Here is a 16,503-nt window from a genome sequence, read left to right as displayed (position 1 = left end):
GGTAAGGTAACGCAGAAAAGGAAAGCTTATGGGCGGGATTATCCGTTACCGAGCCAAAATCAGGGCGCGCATGCCGCTGACAGCCTGCTTTAAACCTTATGCCCAGGGTTGTATAGGTGACCCCCCAGGGCGCCCTCTGGCCGCAGCTGATCCATCAGCTGTATGGGCACTCCAGCATAGCTTGTCCCATCTTTTCGGTCTCAATCAGTGTATGTGTGGGGGAGTGTATTGCAGCTGGTCAGCCCTGCGAGTGTCTATCACGGACCCAGTGAGTCCCGCACCAATTTTCATGGTCTTCCACGGGGCGTCGCTGCTAGCCCCTCACCGATGGCAGAATCGATGCAGGTGCGGCGTCGATTTTCCTGTCATAGAAGTCCATGGATTCTCCGTTGGTGTCAACACTTAGTAGCAGAAACGGAGAATCCGGCCCATATGTCTGACACTAAGATTCAATATTACAGAAAGCCTAGCAGAATATAGAAAGTGGAGGGAGGAAAGCAAAGAATGGGCATCAAAGAATGTTGGCAAACAAAATAGAAGTGAACCCAAATAAGTTTTATCAATACATTATGCTTAATAAGATAACTAAGAAAAGAATAGGACCCATAAAAGAGGAAACATGTGACCTATGTATAGACGCGGAAGATGTTCGCATTACTTTGCATCTGTATTTATAAAAGAAGGCAATGCAGATATTGTAATTAAGGAGGAAGAATGAGGTGTATTGGATGTGATAAACATGGAGGAGGGGATGTATTAATGGCATTAGCATCCTTGAAAGTGGATAAATAACCAGGGTCAGGTGAAACTTACCCTATGCTGTTAAATGAAGCCAGGGAAGAAATAACAGAAACTATGACCATGATTTTCTAATCCACACTGGATATAGGTGAGAATTGCCAACGTTGTACCCTTTCTTAAAAAGGGAGGGAGGGAGGGATAGATCAAACAATTATAGGTCAGTTAGTCTAACCTTAACAGTGGGCAAATAATTGGAATAAATTCTGAGAGACAGGATAAAACATTTAGAAAGGCATGGATTAATCAAAAATAGTCAGTATGGATCTGTTAAGGGAAGACCATAGGGAGTGATCTACCGGCTGCATTGCGAGTGGAGCTCCTCAGTGCAGGAAATGGGAAATGTGGCCTCGACGGGACTTTCTCCACTGAGGCCCTGATTGCTAGAAAATTCCGTTAGATAGTGTGGTGTTTCCCAGCGCTACAACGTTGGGAAGCACCCAGCTAAACACGCTCGACACAGAGCTCTGTTCAATTTGGTTAGATTGTGTCTCATGTCTTACTAACGTGATTGAATTTTCTGAGGAAATAATAAGGAGGATTAATGAGGGTAGTGCAGTTGATGTGGTCTACATGGATTTTAGCCAGGCTTTTAAAAAGGTTGCACATGGCAGACTAGTTTAAAAAAATGCCCATGGGATCCAAGAAAATGTAATAAGCGGGATTTAAAATTGGCTCAGTGGCAGGAAGAGTAATTGTTGAGGATCTTTTTACGACAGGAAGGCTGTTTCCGTGGGGTTCCGTAGGGCTCAGTACTAGGTCCCCTGCTTTTTGTGGTATATATTTATGAACTGGACATAAATAGGGAATATTCAAGAAGTTTGCAGATGATACAAAAATTGGTTAATAGTAAGGCGGATAGCTGCAGAAAGATATCAATGGACTAGTCAGGTGGGCAGGAAAAATTGAAATTAACCCAATAAAAATGTGAGGTGATAAATCAGGGACGTCAAAAAAGGCAAAGGAATATAGGATAAATGGGAGAACGTGGAGATGTGGAGGAAGTGAGGGACTTTGGAGTCAATGTCTACAGATCCCTAAAAGTAACAAGGCAGGTCGATAAAATGGTTAGGGAAGCATTCGGAATCCTTTCCTTTATCAGCTGAGCTAGAGAATATTGCAGCAGGGATATTATGTGGGAACTATATAAATCATTAGTTAGGCCACAGATTAAGAATCGTGCGCAGTTACAGAAAGGATGTAATTGCACTAGTGAGGGTACAGAGGAGATTTACAAGGATGTTGCCAGGACCAGAAAATAAATGAAGAAAGGTTGGACAATGCTGGGGTTGTTCTCCTTGGAACAGAGGCCGAGGGAGTTTTGATCGAGATGTACAAAACTGTAAGGGGCCTGGATAGTGAATGGGATGGACCTATTGACCTTAGCAGACAGGTCAGTGACATGCATTGATTTAAAGTGATCGACAGAAAGAGTAGAGGGTAAATAAAGAAAAAACAATTCACCCAGAGGGTAGTAGAGGGTTGGAGCTCATTGTCTGAAAGGGTAGCAGAGGCAGAAACACTCGACTCATTTAACAGGTGTTTGGATACACACCTCAAATACTGCAACCTTCAGGATTATGAACCAAATGTTTAGGAAGCGGATTAGGCTGGTTGGTTCATTTTCGGCTGGAGCAGACACAATGGGCAAGGTGGCCAATTTCGGTACTGTAAACGTTCTAGGATTCTAAATGCAAGATTAATTATACACATGCCTGAAAAGTGTACCACAATTTTAAGTAATGCAAAGTAAACTATCCAGTGGTCTTCTTGGCACAAAATAGAGTAGATTAAGGGAATCTGTAGAATTAGAATGATCGAGTTGGAGATAAATCTTGCTGACAAAAACACTGACAAATAAAAACATTTAGTTTTGAAAATGTACATTTTGCTAATAAAAAATATTCTCAACATGTCAAAGCTGAGAAAGAAAAAATTGTTACCAAGTGTGTCAGAACAAGTGATGTATTTTACAGAATCACTGAAGTTGAACTGTGAAGTTGACTGTTTATTGATCTAGAATCAGTATGTCATTATACACGGACTCACAAACATCTCTTTCCTTTCTCCCTTTTAAGCTCTCCCTGCACCACTTTCTCGCCAAGAGGCAGATGTGCGACTTGCTCACTGGTATCCGCCAATGCTGCTTTCATTGGTCGCTTTGTGCGAGTAGCCTGGGCATGTCCCTTGTTGATTTTCACCTCTCTGTTGGGAAGCACTTCTCTCTGCTCAGCAACAAACATGTTTAAAGCATATGCAGCATTGAACAGACAATTTAAAAACCTTTCCAAATCACTTCAGCAATTTCAATTTGATAAAACCAAAACTGATAAGAGAGGGACTTATTTACAGTGAATAGATTCCAGTGTCAATATAGACCAACTGAATTTTAACTGATGCTCTATCTTTTTTATTTAACTAGCATGTTAGCTTTCTCTTAAAGCACCTGTTGTTGGAGTGCATTAATTGACAGGCCATCTGATGAGCTGAAAAAATTCCATTAGCCACTTGTCCCTGCAATTTATGATAGCTGAGCCTATTACAAATACGTGGTCAGTTTCAAAAGCTTTAAAACAACCCATATCCGCCGTGCAGGAAGTGCACATTTTGATTGACAATTTTAAGATGGTAGCAAAGGATTACAAGTCTTTAACATGGTTTATGAATAGACTGATTGACCTCTAAAGGGGGTTTACACTTTTTTAAAAATGGATTTCATGAGTGAGAGAATTTTTCACTATCAAATGCGTATAATTGAGCTCTCTTTCGGTTGTTAGAAGTTTAATTTTCTATTTCAACTTCACATGTATATTGGGTGGCTGGCTCCAGAGGAGGAGGTTGGGGTGGGGGGGGGGGGGGGGGGGGGGGGGGAATACAGTGGCATAAGGGGTACAATGACACAGAGGAGCATGGGGGTGAAGGCTAAACAGTCTTTTATACAACTGAGCTCAAGTCTCAGAGAAGCAATATGATCCCTCTAACCAAGCAGCCTCAGCATTGTCACCCGAGGCGGTGGGAATGAATCCATTTTGCCAGGACTGACACCATCCTGCTCCCGCCTCCCCGAACCAAAAATATGATGGGCAGGGGCCCTTCAAAACAAAGTGACTGCCAGTCCAGGAAATTTCCTGATTTGAGCTTCCCAGCTGATTAATGAAAATCTGGCTTAGAGTTTTGAGCACTCTTTTACTGTAAAGTACCTCACTTATCTAATTCAGAGAACTGAGATGTAGTTTGGCAAAAGCCAATGCTTAGGGATACCAAGTGGAAGCAGTAGTATAGCTGCAGTAATACCAGCTAAAACTGTAACTTACCATCACAGAGCACCAGAAAAATCCTACTACATATTAATCTTGGACCACTACAGCTCCACATAATAGGCTTTCCAGTAGAGTTGAAACCCATGGAACAAAATGGACAGTGGCAGCCTGTTTAGAAAATTGGCTAAAGTGGCAGGAAACAAAGAGGAATGGTGAACAGTTGTTTTTCAGCCTGGAGGAAAATGGTGCTCCACAGGAATCAGTACTAAGGCCACTGCACTTCGTAATATATTAATGAGTTAGACTTGGGTGTACTTAGTGTCAGGTCAAGTCGCCGTAGTCCCAGATGGCCATAGGCTGTTTTCAGCAGAGGGGGAAGAGCTGACTGGTGGAGATTTAACCTGAGGATCGCCACACTTCAGGCGAGGGGCACGATTGAGAAGACAGGGCCTTCATGAATAACCTCAGCTGGTACGGGAATTGAAACCTCACTGCTGGCCTCGCTCTGCATCATGAACTGTCTAGCCAAGTGAGTATAATGTGGAGGACAATGATAGACTTCAAGAGGCCACAGACAGGCTGGTAAATGGCTGGACATGTGACATAATTGAATGTGGTAGGGCAGGTTGTGAAAGCATTTAAAAACGCATAAAGGTTCCGAGGCTTTACAAATCGAGGTGTGTAGGAAAAAAGCAAGTTGGCTAGACAAACCACTATCTCAGTCTCAAATGGAGTATTACATCTTATGGTGGGCAACTCTAGTTTATTTAATTCAGATCAATATTAGAACCAAGGCTATAATGAGATTTGAAGCTAAGTGGTCCTGGCAGAACCTAATGGAGCAGGGTTGAGTAACCGTTACTTGATAAGACTGTTGATCAAGTACTGATGGAGTTGTATTTGACCTGCTTTTCATGAAGACAAATCGGAGTGAATTTTCACATTGTTGGATACAGTTTCAGCTGTATGTGCTGGTGTGGGAACATTTATAGCATGCTACTTCCCACTGTTTAGCATGCGGTAATTATGTTATAGCTTCGCCATTTGGGCACTGTGAGGGAATCTATGACACTGATTTTCTGAGGAGCAGCAACAATCATCAGATTGCTGCTCCACTTGAAAATTCCCCAAATTTGCTGCTGTTCCATATTTCTTCTGGGACCTTATAGCCCAGCTTTTCAGAAATGTGGCGCGAGCATCCTTCGTGTAACACGAACGAAGTTGAGCAGAGTTGGGGAATTCAGGAGATACCATATGGTAACTAAAAAGAGGGGCAAGTTTAAACGTCTAATCGGAGTGTAATTGAATAGATCAGTGAATAGCTGAGTGGATGAATGAGGGAATGGCAAGGTGGTGAGGTAAGTGGGTAGTTCGATGGGGTGGGTAGATGGCCAAGTAGGATAGTCACTGGGAACATCATGGGGCAGTCAGGTTGGGGAGGATATCGGGGGTTAATCAAAGGTCAGTGACATAGTTTGGGGTTGGGTGGGGTGCATTGGTCAGTTCTGGAGTTAGACTGTTTTAATCTGTCCAACATTTCCTGAATAACTATTCAGGTAAGTACATCAGAACTGTCCAAAGTTTCCAAATCTTAGTCAGATACATTTATGGCGGGCCTTGGGGCAGGGGAGTGACCCATCGGAAGTTCAACTTCCCCGGCAATTTTCATGTAGTTTGGTATGAAAGGACTTTGTATGGGTCTGGACATGCATCTTTGATCATACATATGAGCCGGGATTCTCCCCCACCCGGCGGGGCGGGGGGTCCTGACGTGAACCACTCCGGCGTCGGGCCGCCCCAAAGGTGCGGACGTCTCCGCACCTTTAGGGGCCAGGTCCTCACCTTGAGGGGCTAGAACCGCACCAGAGTGAAGACCATGGCGAAGGCGGAAGGAAAAGAGTGCCCCCATGGCACAGGCCTGCCCGCAGATCGGTGGGCCCCGATCACGGGCCAGGCCACTGTGGGGGCACCTCCCGGGGCGCGATTCCCGCCCCCACCGAATCTCTGGTGGTGGAGAATTCAGCGGGGGCGGGATTGACGCCGGGCCCCGGCGATTCTCCGACCCAGCAGGGGGTCGGAGAATCCCGCCCCTGGTCTCCAATTGTCTGGAGACTGAAAGAAGATTTTTCCTATATTTTTTAAATGTAATTGGTTTGTATTTGAAACAGACCCAACCTCAAAACAGAAGCTGAATTGAAAATGAAGCTGAAGGGGAAACAGAAACTGTAAACCTTGAAATGAAACTGAACTTCCTGTTCTCTAAGGAAACCAAAGACGTAGGTGGGAAATTCAAATCTTGTTGAACGATATAAAAAAGGACACATACGAGTCCACGTTGAGCAGCAATTTTTGAGTCCACTGGAGTATAACAGAAACTGAAGAATCAAGAAGATGCTAGGTCCAGAAGCTGGATTATACAAAACAGAATAAGTCACTGCAGCTGTTTCTGTTAGGAGATAACAATATTGAATCTACCATATCCTATCCAGACCGAGTTGCACCAGTTCTGCAGACATGTGTTTGCAGTGAAGATTATGCCAGTCCAACTTGGTTTCATGCTACTATCAGCTGGGGATCAGGCTGGTTCGGAGGAGGAGCTAAAATTCGTCATGATGAAGAGAGAGTTTGAAGGACTCTTTGGCAGAGTATGATCACTACAATTTGAGTGGAGTCCAGTTGCAAGATGTCTTAATTGTATCTGCCATTTAACTATGGAATTTATTGTTTAGATCTGACTACACTTAATGCCCTTTAATTCATATTATAATTCTGAAAGTTAAGTACAGCATAGATAGTGGCCGGAATTCTCCAGTTGTCAGGATTCATTTTACCAGCTGGCAGTGCACCCCCACCAGTAGGCTGTGTGATAGAATGGGGTGGTTTCAATGGGAAATCCCTTTGACAAGTGGCAGGATGATAAAATCCTGCCGTCAGTGAATGGCACACAGCTGCAAAACACACTGGGGGGGAAGAGAAGAGGTATTTAGTGTTTGTTTTGTTATTTTTCAAACCATGGAATCTTCGCTTATTAAATAACTAGGTTTTAAAATTTAGTCTACTTTAAAATAAAAAAATGTTCATTTTTAGGTGTGCCTATTTTTGTTTCTCGCATGCCCGTCTCACTACTCATTTAACTGTTTATAATGGATAAGAAAATTGTCATATTTTATAGTTTGCATTTTTGCCGGAATGTTTTTAACAGCCTAGGTTAGAATGCATACATATGTCTGCTAAAGATAATCAGTGACATTTGCAAGTGAAGTGTTTTGCTAATAGATATTAAAAAACATTTATCTGTTTGCAAACACAGAGTGCTCCTCGTGTGCGATGTGGGAGCTCAGGGACACGTCCACTGTCCCTGGCTCCTTCACGTGCAAGAAGTGTGTTCAGTTGCAGCTCTTGTTAGACCGCTTGACAGCTCTGGAGCTGCGGATGGACTCACTTTGGAGCATCCGCGATGCTGAGGAGGTCGTGGATAGCACGTTTAGCGAGTTGGTCACACCGCAGGTGAAGGTTACTGAGGGAGATAGAAAAAGGGTGACCAAAAGAAAGAGCAAGAGTAGGAAGGCAGTGCAGGTGTCCCCTGCGGTCATCTCCCTGCAAAACAGATATACCGCTTTGGATACTGTTGAGGAAGATGGCTCACCAGGGGAAGGCAGCAGCAGCCAGGTTCATGGCACCGTGGCTGGCTCTGCTGCACAGCAGGGCAGGAAGAAAAATGGCAGGGCTATAGTGATAGGGGACTCGATCGTAAGGGGAATAGACAGGCGGTTCTGTGGACGCAATCGAGACTCCAGGATGGTATGTTGCCTCCCTGGTGCAAGGGTCAAGGATGTCTCGGAGCGGCTGCAGGACATTCTGGGGGGGGGGGGGGGGGGGGTGAACAGCCAGCTGTCGTGGTGCACATAGGCACCAACGATATAGGTAAAAAACGGGATGAGGTCCTACAAGCGGAATTCAGGGAGTTAGGAGTTAAACTAAAAAGTAGGACCTCAAAAGGTAGTAATCTCAGGATTGCTACCAGTGCCACGAGCTAGTCAGAGTAGGAATGTCAGGATAGATAGGATGAATGCGTGGCTCGAGAGATGGTGCAAGAGGGAGGGATTCAAATTCCTGGGGCATTGGGACCGGTTCTGGGAGAGGTGGAACCAGTACAAACCGGACGGTCTGCACTTGGGCAGGACTGGAACCGATGTCCTAGGGGGGGTGTTTTCTAGAGCTGTTGGGGAGGGTTTAAACTAATGTGGCAGGGGGATGGGAACCAATGCTGGAAGTTGGAAGGTAGTAAAACAGGGACAGAAACAAAAGGAAGTAAGGGGAAAAGTGCAAGGCAGAGAAGACATAGTTAGAAATCCATAAGGGCGACAGTACAAGGTACAGTGACTGAGGGGAGCACAGTGAATAGGCCCAGTAATAACAAAAGGAATAAAACTGGAGATGTTAAGATTCAAAACAGAGGTAAAAAAAACCAACATAAGTGTACATTACCTGAATGCTCGTAGTATTCGGAATAAAGTAAATGAGTTGGTGGCACAAATCATCGTAAATGACTATGATTTAGTGGCCATTACTAAAACATGGTTAAAGGATGGTCACGACTGGGAGTTAAATATCCGAGGGTATCAAACTATTCGGAAGGACAGAGTAGATGGTAAGGGAGGTGGTGTTGCTCTGTTATTTAAGGATGACATCTGGGCAATAGTAAGGGATGACATCGGTGCTATGGAGGATAAGGTTGAATCCATTTGGGTGGAAATCAGGAATAGTAAGGCGAAAAAGTCACTGATAGGAGTAGTCTATCGGCCACCAAATAGTAACGAGATGGTGGGGCAGGCAATAAACAAAGAAATAACTGATGCATGTAGAAATGGTACAGCAGTTATCATGGGGGATTTTAATTTACATGTCGATTGGTTTAACCAGGTTGGTCAAGGCAACCTTGAGGAGGAGTTTATAGAATGTATCCGCGATAGTTTCCTAGAACAGTATGTAATGGAACCTACAAGGGAACAAGCGGTCCTAGATCTTGTCCTGTGTAATGAGACAGGATTGATTCATGATCTCATAGTTAGGGATCCTCTCGGAAGGAGCGATCACAATATGGTGGAATTTAAAATACAGATGGAGGGTGAGAACGTAAAATCAAATACTAGTGTTTTGTGTTTAAACAAAGGAGATTACAATGGGATGAGAGAAGAACTAGCTAAGGTAGACTGGGAGCAAAGACTTTATGGTGGAACAGTTGAGGAACAGTGGAGAACCTTCCAAGCGATTTTTCACAGTGCTCAGCAAAGGTTTATACCAACAAAAAGGAAGGACGGAAGAAAGAGGGAAAATCGACCGTGGATATCTAAGGAAATAAGGGAGAGTATCAAATTGAAGGAAAAAGCATATAAAGTGGCAAAGATTGCTGGGAGATTAGAGGACTGGGAAATCTTTAGGGGGCAACAGAAAGCTACTAAAAAAGCTATAAAGAAGAGTAAGATAGAGTATGAGTAAACTTGCTCAGAATATAAAAACAGACAGTAAAAGTTTTTACAAATATATAAGACAAAAAAGAGTGGCTAAGGTAAATATTGGTCCTTTAGAGGATGAGAAGGGAGTTTTAATAATGGGAAATGAGGAAATGGCTGAGGAACTGAACAGGTTTTTTGGGTCGGTCTTCACAGTGGAAGACACAAATAACATGCCAGCGACTGATAGAAATGAGGCTATGACAGGTGAGGACCTTGAGAGGATTGTTATCACTAAGGAGGGAGTGATGGGCAAGCTAATGGGGCTAAAGGTAGACAAGTCTCCTGGCCCTGATGGAATGCATCCCAGAGTGCTAAAAGAGATGGCTAGGGAAATTGCAGATGCACTAGTGATAATTTACCGAAATTCACTAGACTCTGGGGTGGTCCCGGTGGATTGGAAATTAGCAAACGTGACGCCACTGTTTAAAAAAGGAGGTAGGCAGAAAGCAGGAAATTATAGGCCAGTGAGTTTAACTTCGGTAATAGGGAAGATGCTGGAATCTATCATCAAGGAAGAAATTGCGAGGCATCTGGATAGAAATTGTCCCATTGGGCAGACGCAGCATGGGTTCGTAAAAGGCAGGTCATGCCTAACTAATTTAGTGGAATTTTTTGAGGACATTACCAGTGCAGTAGATAACGGGGAGCCGATGGATTGGATGTGGTATATCTGGATTTCCAGAAAGCCTTTGACAAGGTGCCACACAAAAGGTTGCTGCATAAGATAAAGATGCATGGCATTAAGGGTAAAGTAGTAGCATGGATAGAGGATTGGTTAATTAATAGAAAGCAAAGAGTTGGGATAAATGGGTGTTTCTCTGGTTGGCAATCAGTAGCTAGTGGTGTCCCTCAGGGATCAGTGTTGGGCCCACAATTGTTCACAATTTACATTGATGATTTGGAGTTGGGGACCAAGGGCAATGTGTCCAAGTTTGCAGATGACACTAAGATGAGTGGTAAAGCGAAAAGTGCAGAGGATACTGGAAGTCTGCAGAGGGATTTGGATAGGTTAAGTGAATGGGCTCGGGTCTGGCAGATGGAATACAATGTTGACAAATGTGAGGTTATCCATTTTGGTAGGAATAACAGCAAACGGGATTATTATTTAAACAATAAAATATTAAAGCATGCCGCTATTCAGAGAGACTTGGGTGTGCTAGTGCATGAGTCACAGAAGGTTGGTTTACAAGTGCAACAGGTAATTAAGAAGGCAAATGGAATTTTGTCCTTCATTGCTAGAGGGATGGAGTTTAAGACTAGGGAGGTTATGTTGCAATTGTATAAGGTGTTAGTGCGGCCACACCTGGAGTATTGTGTTCAGTTTTGGTCTCCTTACTTGAGAAAGGACGTACTGGCGCTGGAGGGTGTGCAGAGGAGATTCACTAGGTTAATCCCAGAGCTGAAGGGGTTGGATTATGAGGAGAGGTTGAGTAGACTGGGACTGTACTCGTTGGAATTTAGAAGGATGAGGGGGGATCTTATAGAAACATTTAAAATTATGAAGGGAATAGATAGGATAGATGCGGGCAGGTTGTTTCCACTGGCGGGTGACAGCAGAACTAGGGGGCATAGCCTCAAAATAAAGGGAAGTAGATTTAGGACTGAGTTTAGGAGGAACTTCTTCACCCAAAGGGTTGTGAATCTATGGAATTGCTTGCCCAGTGAAGCAGTTGAGGCTCCTTCATTACATGTTTTTAAGGTAAAGATAGATAGTTTTTTGAAGAATAAAGGGATTAAGGGTTATGGTGTTCGGGCCGGAAAGTGGAGCTGAGTCCACAAAAGATCAGCCATGATCTAATTGAATGGCAGAGCAGGCTCGAGGGGCCAGATGGCCTACTCCTAGTTCTTATGTTATGTTCTTATAATGTAATGTTGTAATGTGGCACATGTCTTGTATCTTGTAACAAGAGACAAAATAATAATGTGTACTTTGAGTGCAGCTGGTGTAGTTTTTTTTTTTTCTTTTTTTTTTTAAATTTAGATTACCCAATTATTTTTTCCAATTAAGGGGCAATTTAGCGTGGCCAATCCACCTACTCTGCACATTTTTGGGTTGTGGGGGCGAAACCCACGCAGACACGGGGAGAATGTGCAAACTCCACATGGACAGTGACCCAGAGCCGGGATCGAACCTGGGACCTCAGCGCCGTGAGGCGGTTGTGCTAACCACTAGGCCACCGTGCTGCCCTGCAGCTGGTGTAGTTAATGGGACGTCCCAGGTCTGCCTGGACAAAAGGAGCTACTTCCAGGGCTCTTCAGCCGAGCAGAAGGTTTTCAGCTTGGACTCTGCACCAAGATAAGCAAGTAAAACTTGCTTGTTAACTTTACACACAAGTATTTTTGAAATATATGGGTTGCTTAATTGAAATGTGGAAGTAGGTTTCAGGAAGCAAGTTAAGATGTTGCATCTATTACTTGTAAAGATAGTTCTTTGTTGCTAATGTGCTTATATCTTCAAATTTAAGTTTGTTTTAATATAAAAGCAGTCTGCTAGTGCAGCAGCATTTCCTCACAATCTTTAGTTGCCCTTGAGAAGGGGTGGTGAGCTGCCTTCTTGAACCTCTGCAGGCCACGAGTTGTAGGTACACCCTCAGTGCTGTTGGGGAGGGAGGGAGTTCCAGGAATTTTGACCGAGTGACAGTGAAGGGACAGCGAGATATTTCCAAGTCAGGTGGTGAGTGACTTCGTGGGAAACCTCCAGGTAGTGGGTTCTCAGGTATCTGCTGCACTTCTCGTTCTAGATGGTAGTGGTCCTGAGTTTGGAAGGTGCTGCATAAGGAACCTTGGCAAGTTACTGCAGTGCATCTTGTAGGTAGTATATGGCTACCACTATTCGGCAGTGGTGGTGGTGTTTGTGGAAGGGATAGCAATCAAGCGGGCTGCTTTGTACTGGATGGTGTCAAGCTTCTTGAGTTTTCTTGGAGCTGCACTCATCCAGGCAAGTGGCGAGTATTCCATAACACTCTTGATTTGTGCCTTGCAGATAGTAGACAGTCTTTGGGGGATCAGGTGGCGACTTACTCCCCATAGGATTCCTAGTCTTTCACCTGCTCTGGTAGCCAGGTATTAATATTAGGTAGTCAATTCAGTTTCTAATCAATGATAATCAATGTCCAAAGATGTGCGGGTTAGGTGGATTGGCCATGCTAAATTGCCTGTAGTGTCCTAAAAAGTAAGGTTTGGGGGGGGGGGGGGGGTTGTTGGATTACGGGTATAGGGTGGATACGTGGGTTTGAGTAGGGTGATCATTGCTCGGCACAACATCGCGGGCCGAAGGGCCTGTTCTGTGCTGTACTGTTCTATGTTCTATAACCTCCAGGATGTTGATTGAACTATGGTAATGCCATTGAATTTAACGGGGAGATGGTTAGATAGTCTCTTATAGGAGATGGTCACTGCCTGGCACACTCACACGGTCAGCCTGGATATTTTTCAGGTTTTGCTGCATTTGGGCATGCTCTGCTTCATTATCTGAAGAGTCACAAACGGTCCAGAACATCTGCGAACATCCCCACTTGTGACCTTATGATGTAACGGAGGTCATTGATGAAGCAGCTGAAGATGGTTGTGGCTAGAACACTACACTGAGGAACTCCTGCAATGATTTCCTGGAGCTAAGACAATTGACCCCAACCATCTTCCTTTGTGCTGGATATGATTCCAACCAGCAGAGTTTCCCCCCCACTTCCCGATTCCCATTGGCTCCAGTTTTGCAAAGACTTCATGAGGCCACACTCGGTTAAATGCTGCCTTGGATGTCAAGGGCAGTTACTCTTACCTCTGGCATTCAGCTCTTCTGCCCATGTTTGAACCAAGGCTATAATGAGATCAGTAGCTGAGTGACCAATCCTGGCGAAACATAAACTGAGTTTCCGTGAGCAGGTTATTGCTGAGTAAGTGCCGCTTGATAGCACTGTTGATGACTCCTTCCATCACTTTGCTGATGATGGGAGATTAGATGGATTAGGGCAGTAATTGGCTGGGTTGGATTTGTCCTGTTTCATGTACACAGGACACACCTGGGCAATTTTCCACAATGCCGGGTTGATGCCAGTGTTGTAGTTGTACTGGAACAGCTTAGCTAGGGGTGCGGCAAGTTCTGGAGCACAAGTCTTCAGTACTATTGCCGGAATATTATGAGGACCCATAGCCTTTGCAGCATCCAGTGTCTTCAGTAATTTCTTGATATCACATGGAGTGAATCGTATTGGCTAAAGTCTGACATCTGTGATGCTGAGGACCTCCGGTGGAGGCCGAAATGGATTATCAACTCGCACATCTGGCTGAAGACTGTTGCGAATGCTCTAGCCTCATCTGTTGTACAGATGTGCTAGACTCCTCCATCATTGAAGATAGGGATATATAGGGATCCTGCAGTGAATTGGTTAGTTGTCCACCACCATTCACAACTGGATGTGGCAGGACTGCAGAGTTTATATCTGATGTGTTTGTTGCGGAATCGCTTAGTTCTGTCTATTCCTTGTTACTTATGCTGTTTGGCACACAAATAGTCCTGTGTTGTAGCTTCACCAGGTTGACACCCCATTTTTAGATACCCCCGGTATTGCTTCTGGCGTGCTCTTCTGCACTCGTCATTGAGCCAGGGTTGATCACCTGGCTTAGTGGCAATGGTAGAGTGAGGGAACACGCCGGGCCATGAGGTTGCAGATTGTGGTGGAGTACAATTCTGCTGATGGCCCACAGCGCCTCATAGATGCCCAGTCTTGAGCTGCTAGATCTGTTAGAGTCTATCTCATTTAGTACAGTGGTAGTGCTACACAACACAATGGAGGGTATCCTCAATGTGAAGAGGAGACTTTGTCTCCACCAGGACTGTGTGGTGGTCACTTCTACCGATAATGTCAGGGACAGATGGACCTGCAGCAGGCCAGTTGGCGGTGATGAGGTCAAGTACAGGTTTCCCTCAGTACCAGCTCCAGACTCAGTCTAGCAGCTATATCCTTTAGAACCCAGACAGCTCAGTCGGAGGTGGTATTACAGAGATTCTAATCCAGATCTTAACCAAAATGGAGATTTTGGTCCGGACCACATAACAGTTGCAGATCTGGTTTGTTGGTGATGGAAGAATAGGTCTTTTAGCGGATTTCATTCTCACCGGGTTGATTGAAGGTACACTCGAAAGTGATAGTTAGATGTGTAAATGGGTCTAAAGTACTTCCACAGCAATGATATGCTTGCTGCTGAAACACCAACACAGTGCAAGTGGGAAATATGTTCAGAGCAATGAAATGTGGGTGTAGCTGGATCTCCTCAAATTTGTTTGAATTGATAAAGTAATTTAACTGTTTGTGGTGCTGATTTATTATACAAGATTGCGGAGTTAGCACTGGTCATCTCCACCACTAGACAGGACCACTGCATTTCCAGGTTTTCTCCATTCAATCTCAATAAAGCCCATCTACTTTCAGTCTAACAATGCTTCCACTAATGTCCATGTAAACCTGGGAGCTTTGTTTGAGGTCCCTACTGCATGATACATTCTCCAAACATTTTCACCCAGGTTTCCAAATTGTTGGTTGCTGATACTTGCCCTTCAAGCTACTGGAGGTAGCATATCATTCCCTCTAACAGTCCCCTCCCCCCAAATGAATGAGCTCCTAAATTGTAATAGACAGGAGCATACCATGAATATACCAATACGGCCAGTGCCCGAACTTCAGCGGGATCCTTGGTGGGGTAATTAACCAGATAGAAGTCCTGCCTCAACATATTTTGAGAGCGATCATGAAGTCTCAGATATCATAACATAGGGTGAAATTACTGCACACCTGGAAGAATGGAATATAAAGCAGTGTCCACAGTAAATGTAGTTTTATGCAGATAAAGGGAATGGTAACTGAAGCTGTACTTTGTATTTTCACAAGGCATTTGATATGAAACAACAGGAAAAAACTATGCTAGGCAGTATTAAAGGGAATGCAATCAAATTTGGAGTTGGTCAGGGGAACATAAAGCAGGGCATGCCTTTCAAATCGGTGTATTATGGATAGTGATGTGCCTCTTATTTGTAACTTTGAGATCAGCGGCACGCTGATCTTAGAATCCCAGCTGAACACCTTGTGCCCAAGAATATTTAACACCCAGTCCTGCCCTTCATTGAGCCTGGTTTATTATTGACACATCATGGGCCAGATTCTCCGTCGGCTGACGCCAGAATCCGGAAACCCGATAGGACGGAGATACAGTTTTGATGCTGAAATCGTGGCAGACGCCGGTTTCACACCAAATCGCATTCTCCGGTGCCTCGACAGTGGCGTCAATGCGTCCCAGAATGCACGTTAACGTCGTTGGCATATCATTAGCGGGCCTGACCCAGTATTCTCGGGGGCCTCCACGATGTTCCACCTACACCGGAGCAAACTTCTGACAGCGAGGTTTACTTGTGCTTTTAAAAATCGTGGAATAGGCGCTGTGGCTGCTGAGGGAGAAAGAGCGGATACGGAAAGTGTCCAACATCACCATAGTTTGCTGAGTCGTGTCGTTGGCCGGGGGGCTGTAGGGCCATGGTGGATGGATACAGAGCACTATTTCTGCACTTGCAAGGCAGCCATACAGCTGCGCACACCACTGACTGACCACAGTGAACCTAGGGCCACAGGCATACGAGTGTCCCCACAGGGAACCTCTCTAGGCGCCCTCTGGCCCCAGCTGATTCATCAGCAGGATGGGTGTGCTCCAGCACAACCAGTGCCATCTTGTTGGCTGGGATGAGTGTATGTGGGAAGTGTAATGTGCATCTGCGGTTGCAACTTGTCAGCGTCCCGAGTGTCAATAATGGACCCGGTGAATCTAGTACCTCTTCTCACTGGAATTAATTGTCTTCCACGTGGACTGAATCGGTCCAAGTGCGGCACCAGTTTTGCTGTTGTGGAAGTCCATGAATCTTGCCCCAGTGTCAACACTTTCTT

At 44.7% G+C, this 16,503-nt stretch overlaps 1 protein-coding gene across 5 annotated transcripts in view; it reads right to left on the bottom strand.

Moving 5' to 3' along the window:
* Positions 1–16,503, bottom strand: part of tmem269 (transmembrane protein 269) — a 214,915-nt gene that overhangs the window by 174,823 nt on the left and 23,589 nt on the right. The window contains exon 1 of one of the 5 annotated variants that reach the window (XR_005457403.1): positions 4,113–4,425. The exons of 2 other annotated variants lie outside the window; for them this stretch is intronic. Coding sequence is in view for 2 of the 3 variants with exons in the window: in XM_038773470.1 (XP_038629398.1) it covers positions 4,113–4,203 (91 nt within the window). In the remaining variant the exon portion in view is untranslated. Of the gene's footprint in view, positions 1–4,112; positions 4,426–16,503 lie in introns of those variants that run through there. 2 more of the 5 variants (XM_038773470.1, XM_038773468.1) reach the window with 2 other exon arrangements.

The sequence above is a fragment of the Scyliorhinus canicula genome, chromosome 16, assembly GCF_902713615.1.
Source record: "Scyliorhinus canicula chromosome 16, sScyCan1.1, whole genome shotgun sequence".
Taxonomy (NCBI): Eukaryota; Metazoa; Chordata; class Chondrichthyes; order Carcharhiniformes; family Scyliorhinidae; genus Scyliorhinus; species Scyliorhinus canicula.
The sequence above is the reverse complement of the archived record's forward strand: the minus strand, read 5'-3'. Positions and strand labels throughout refer to the sequence as shown.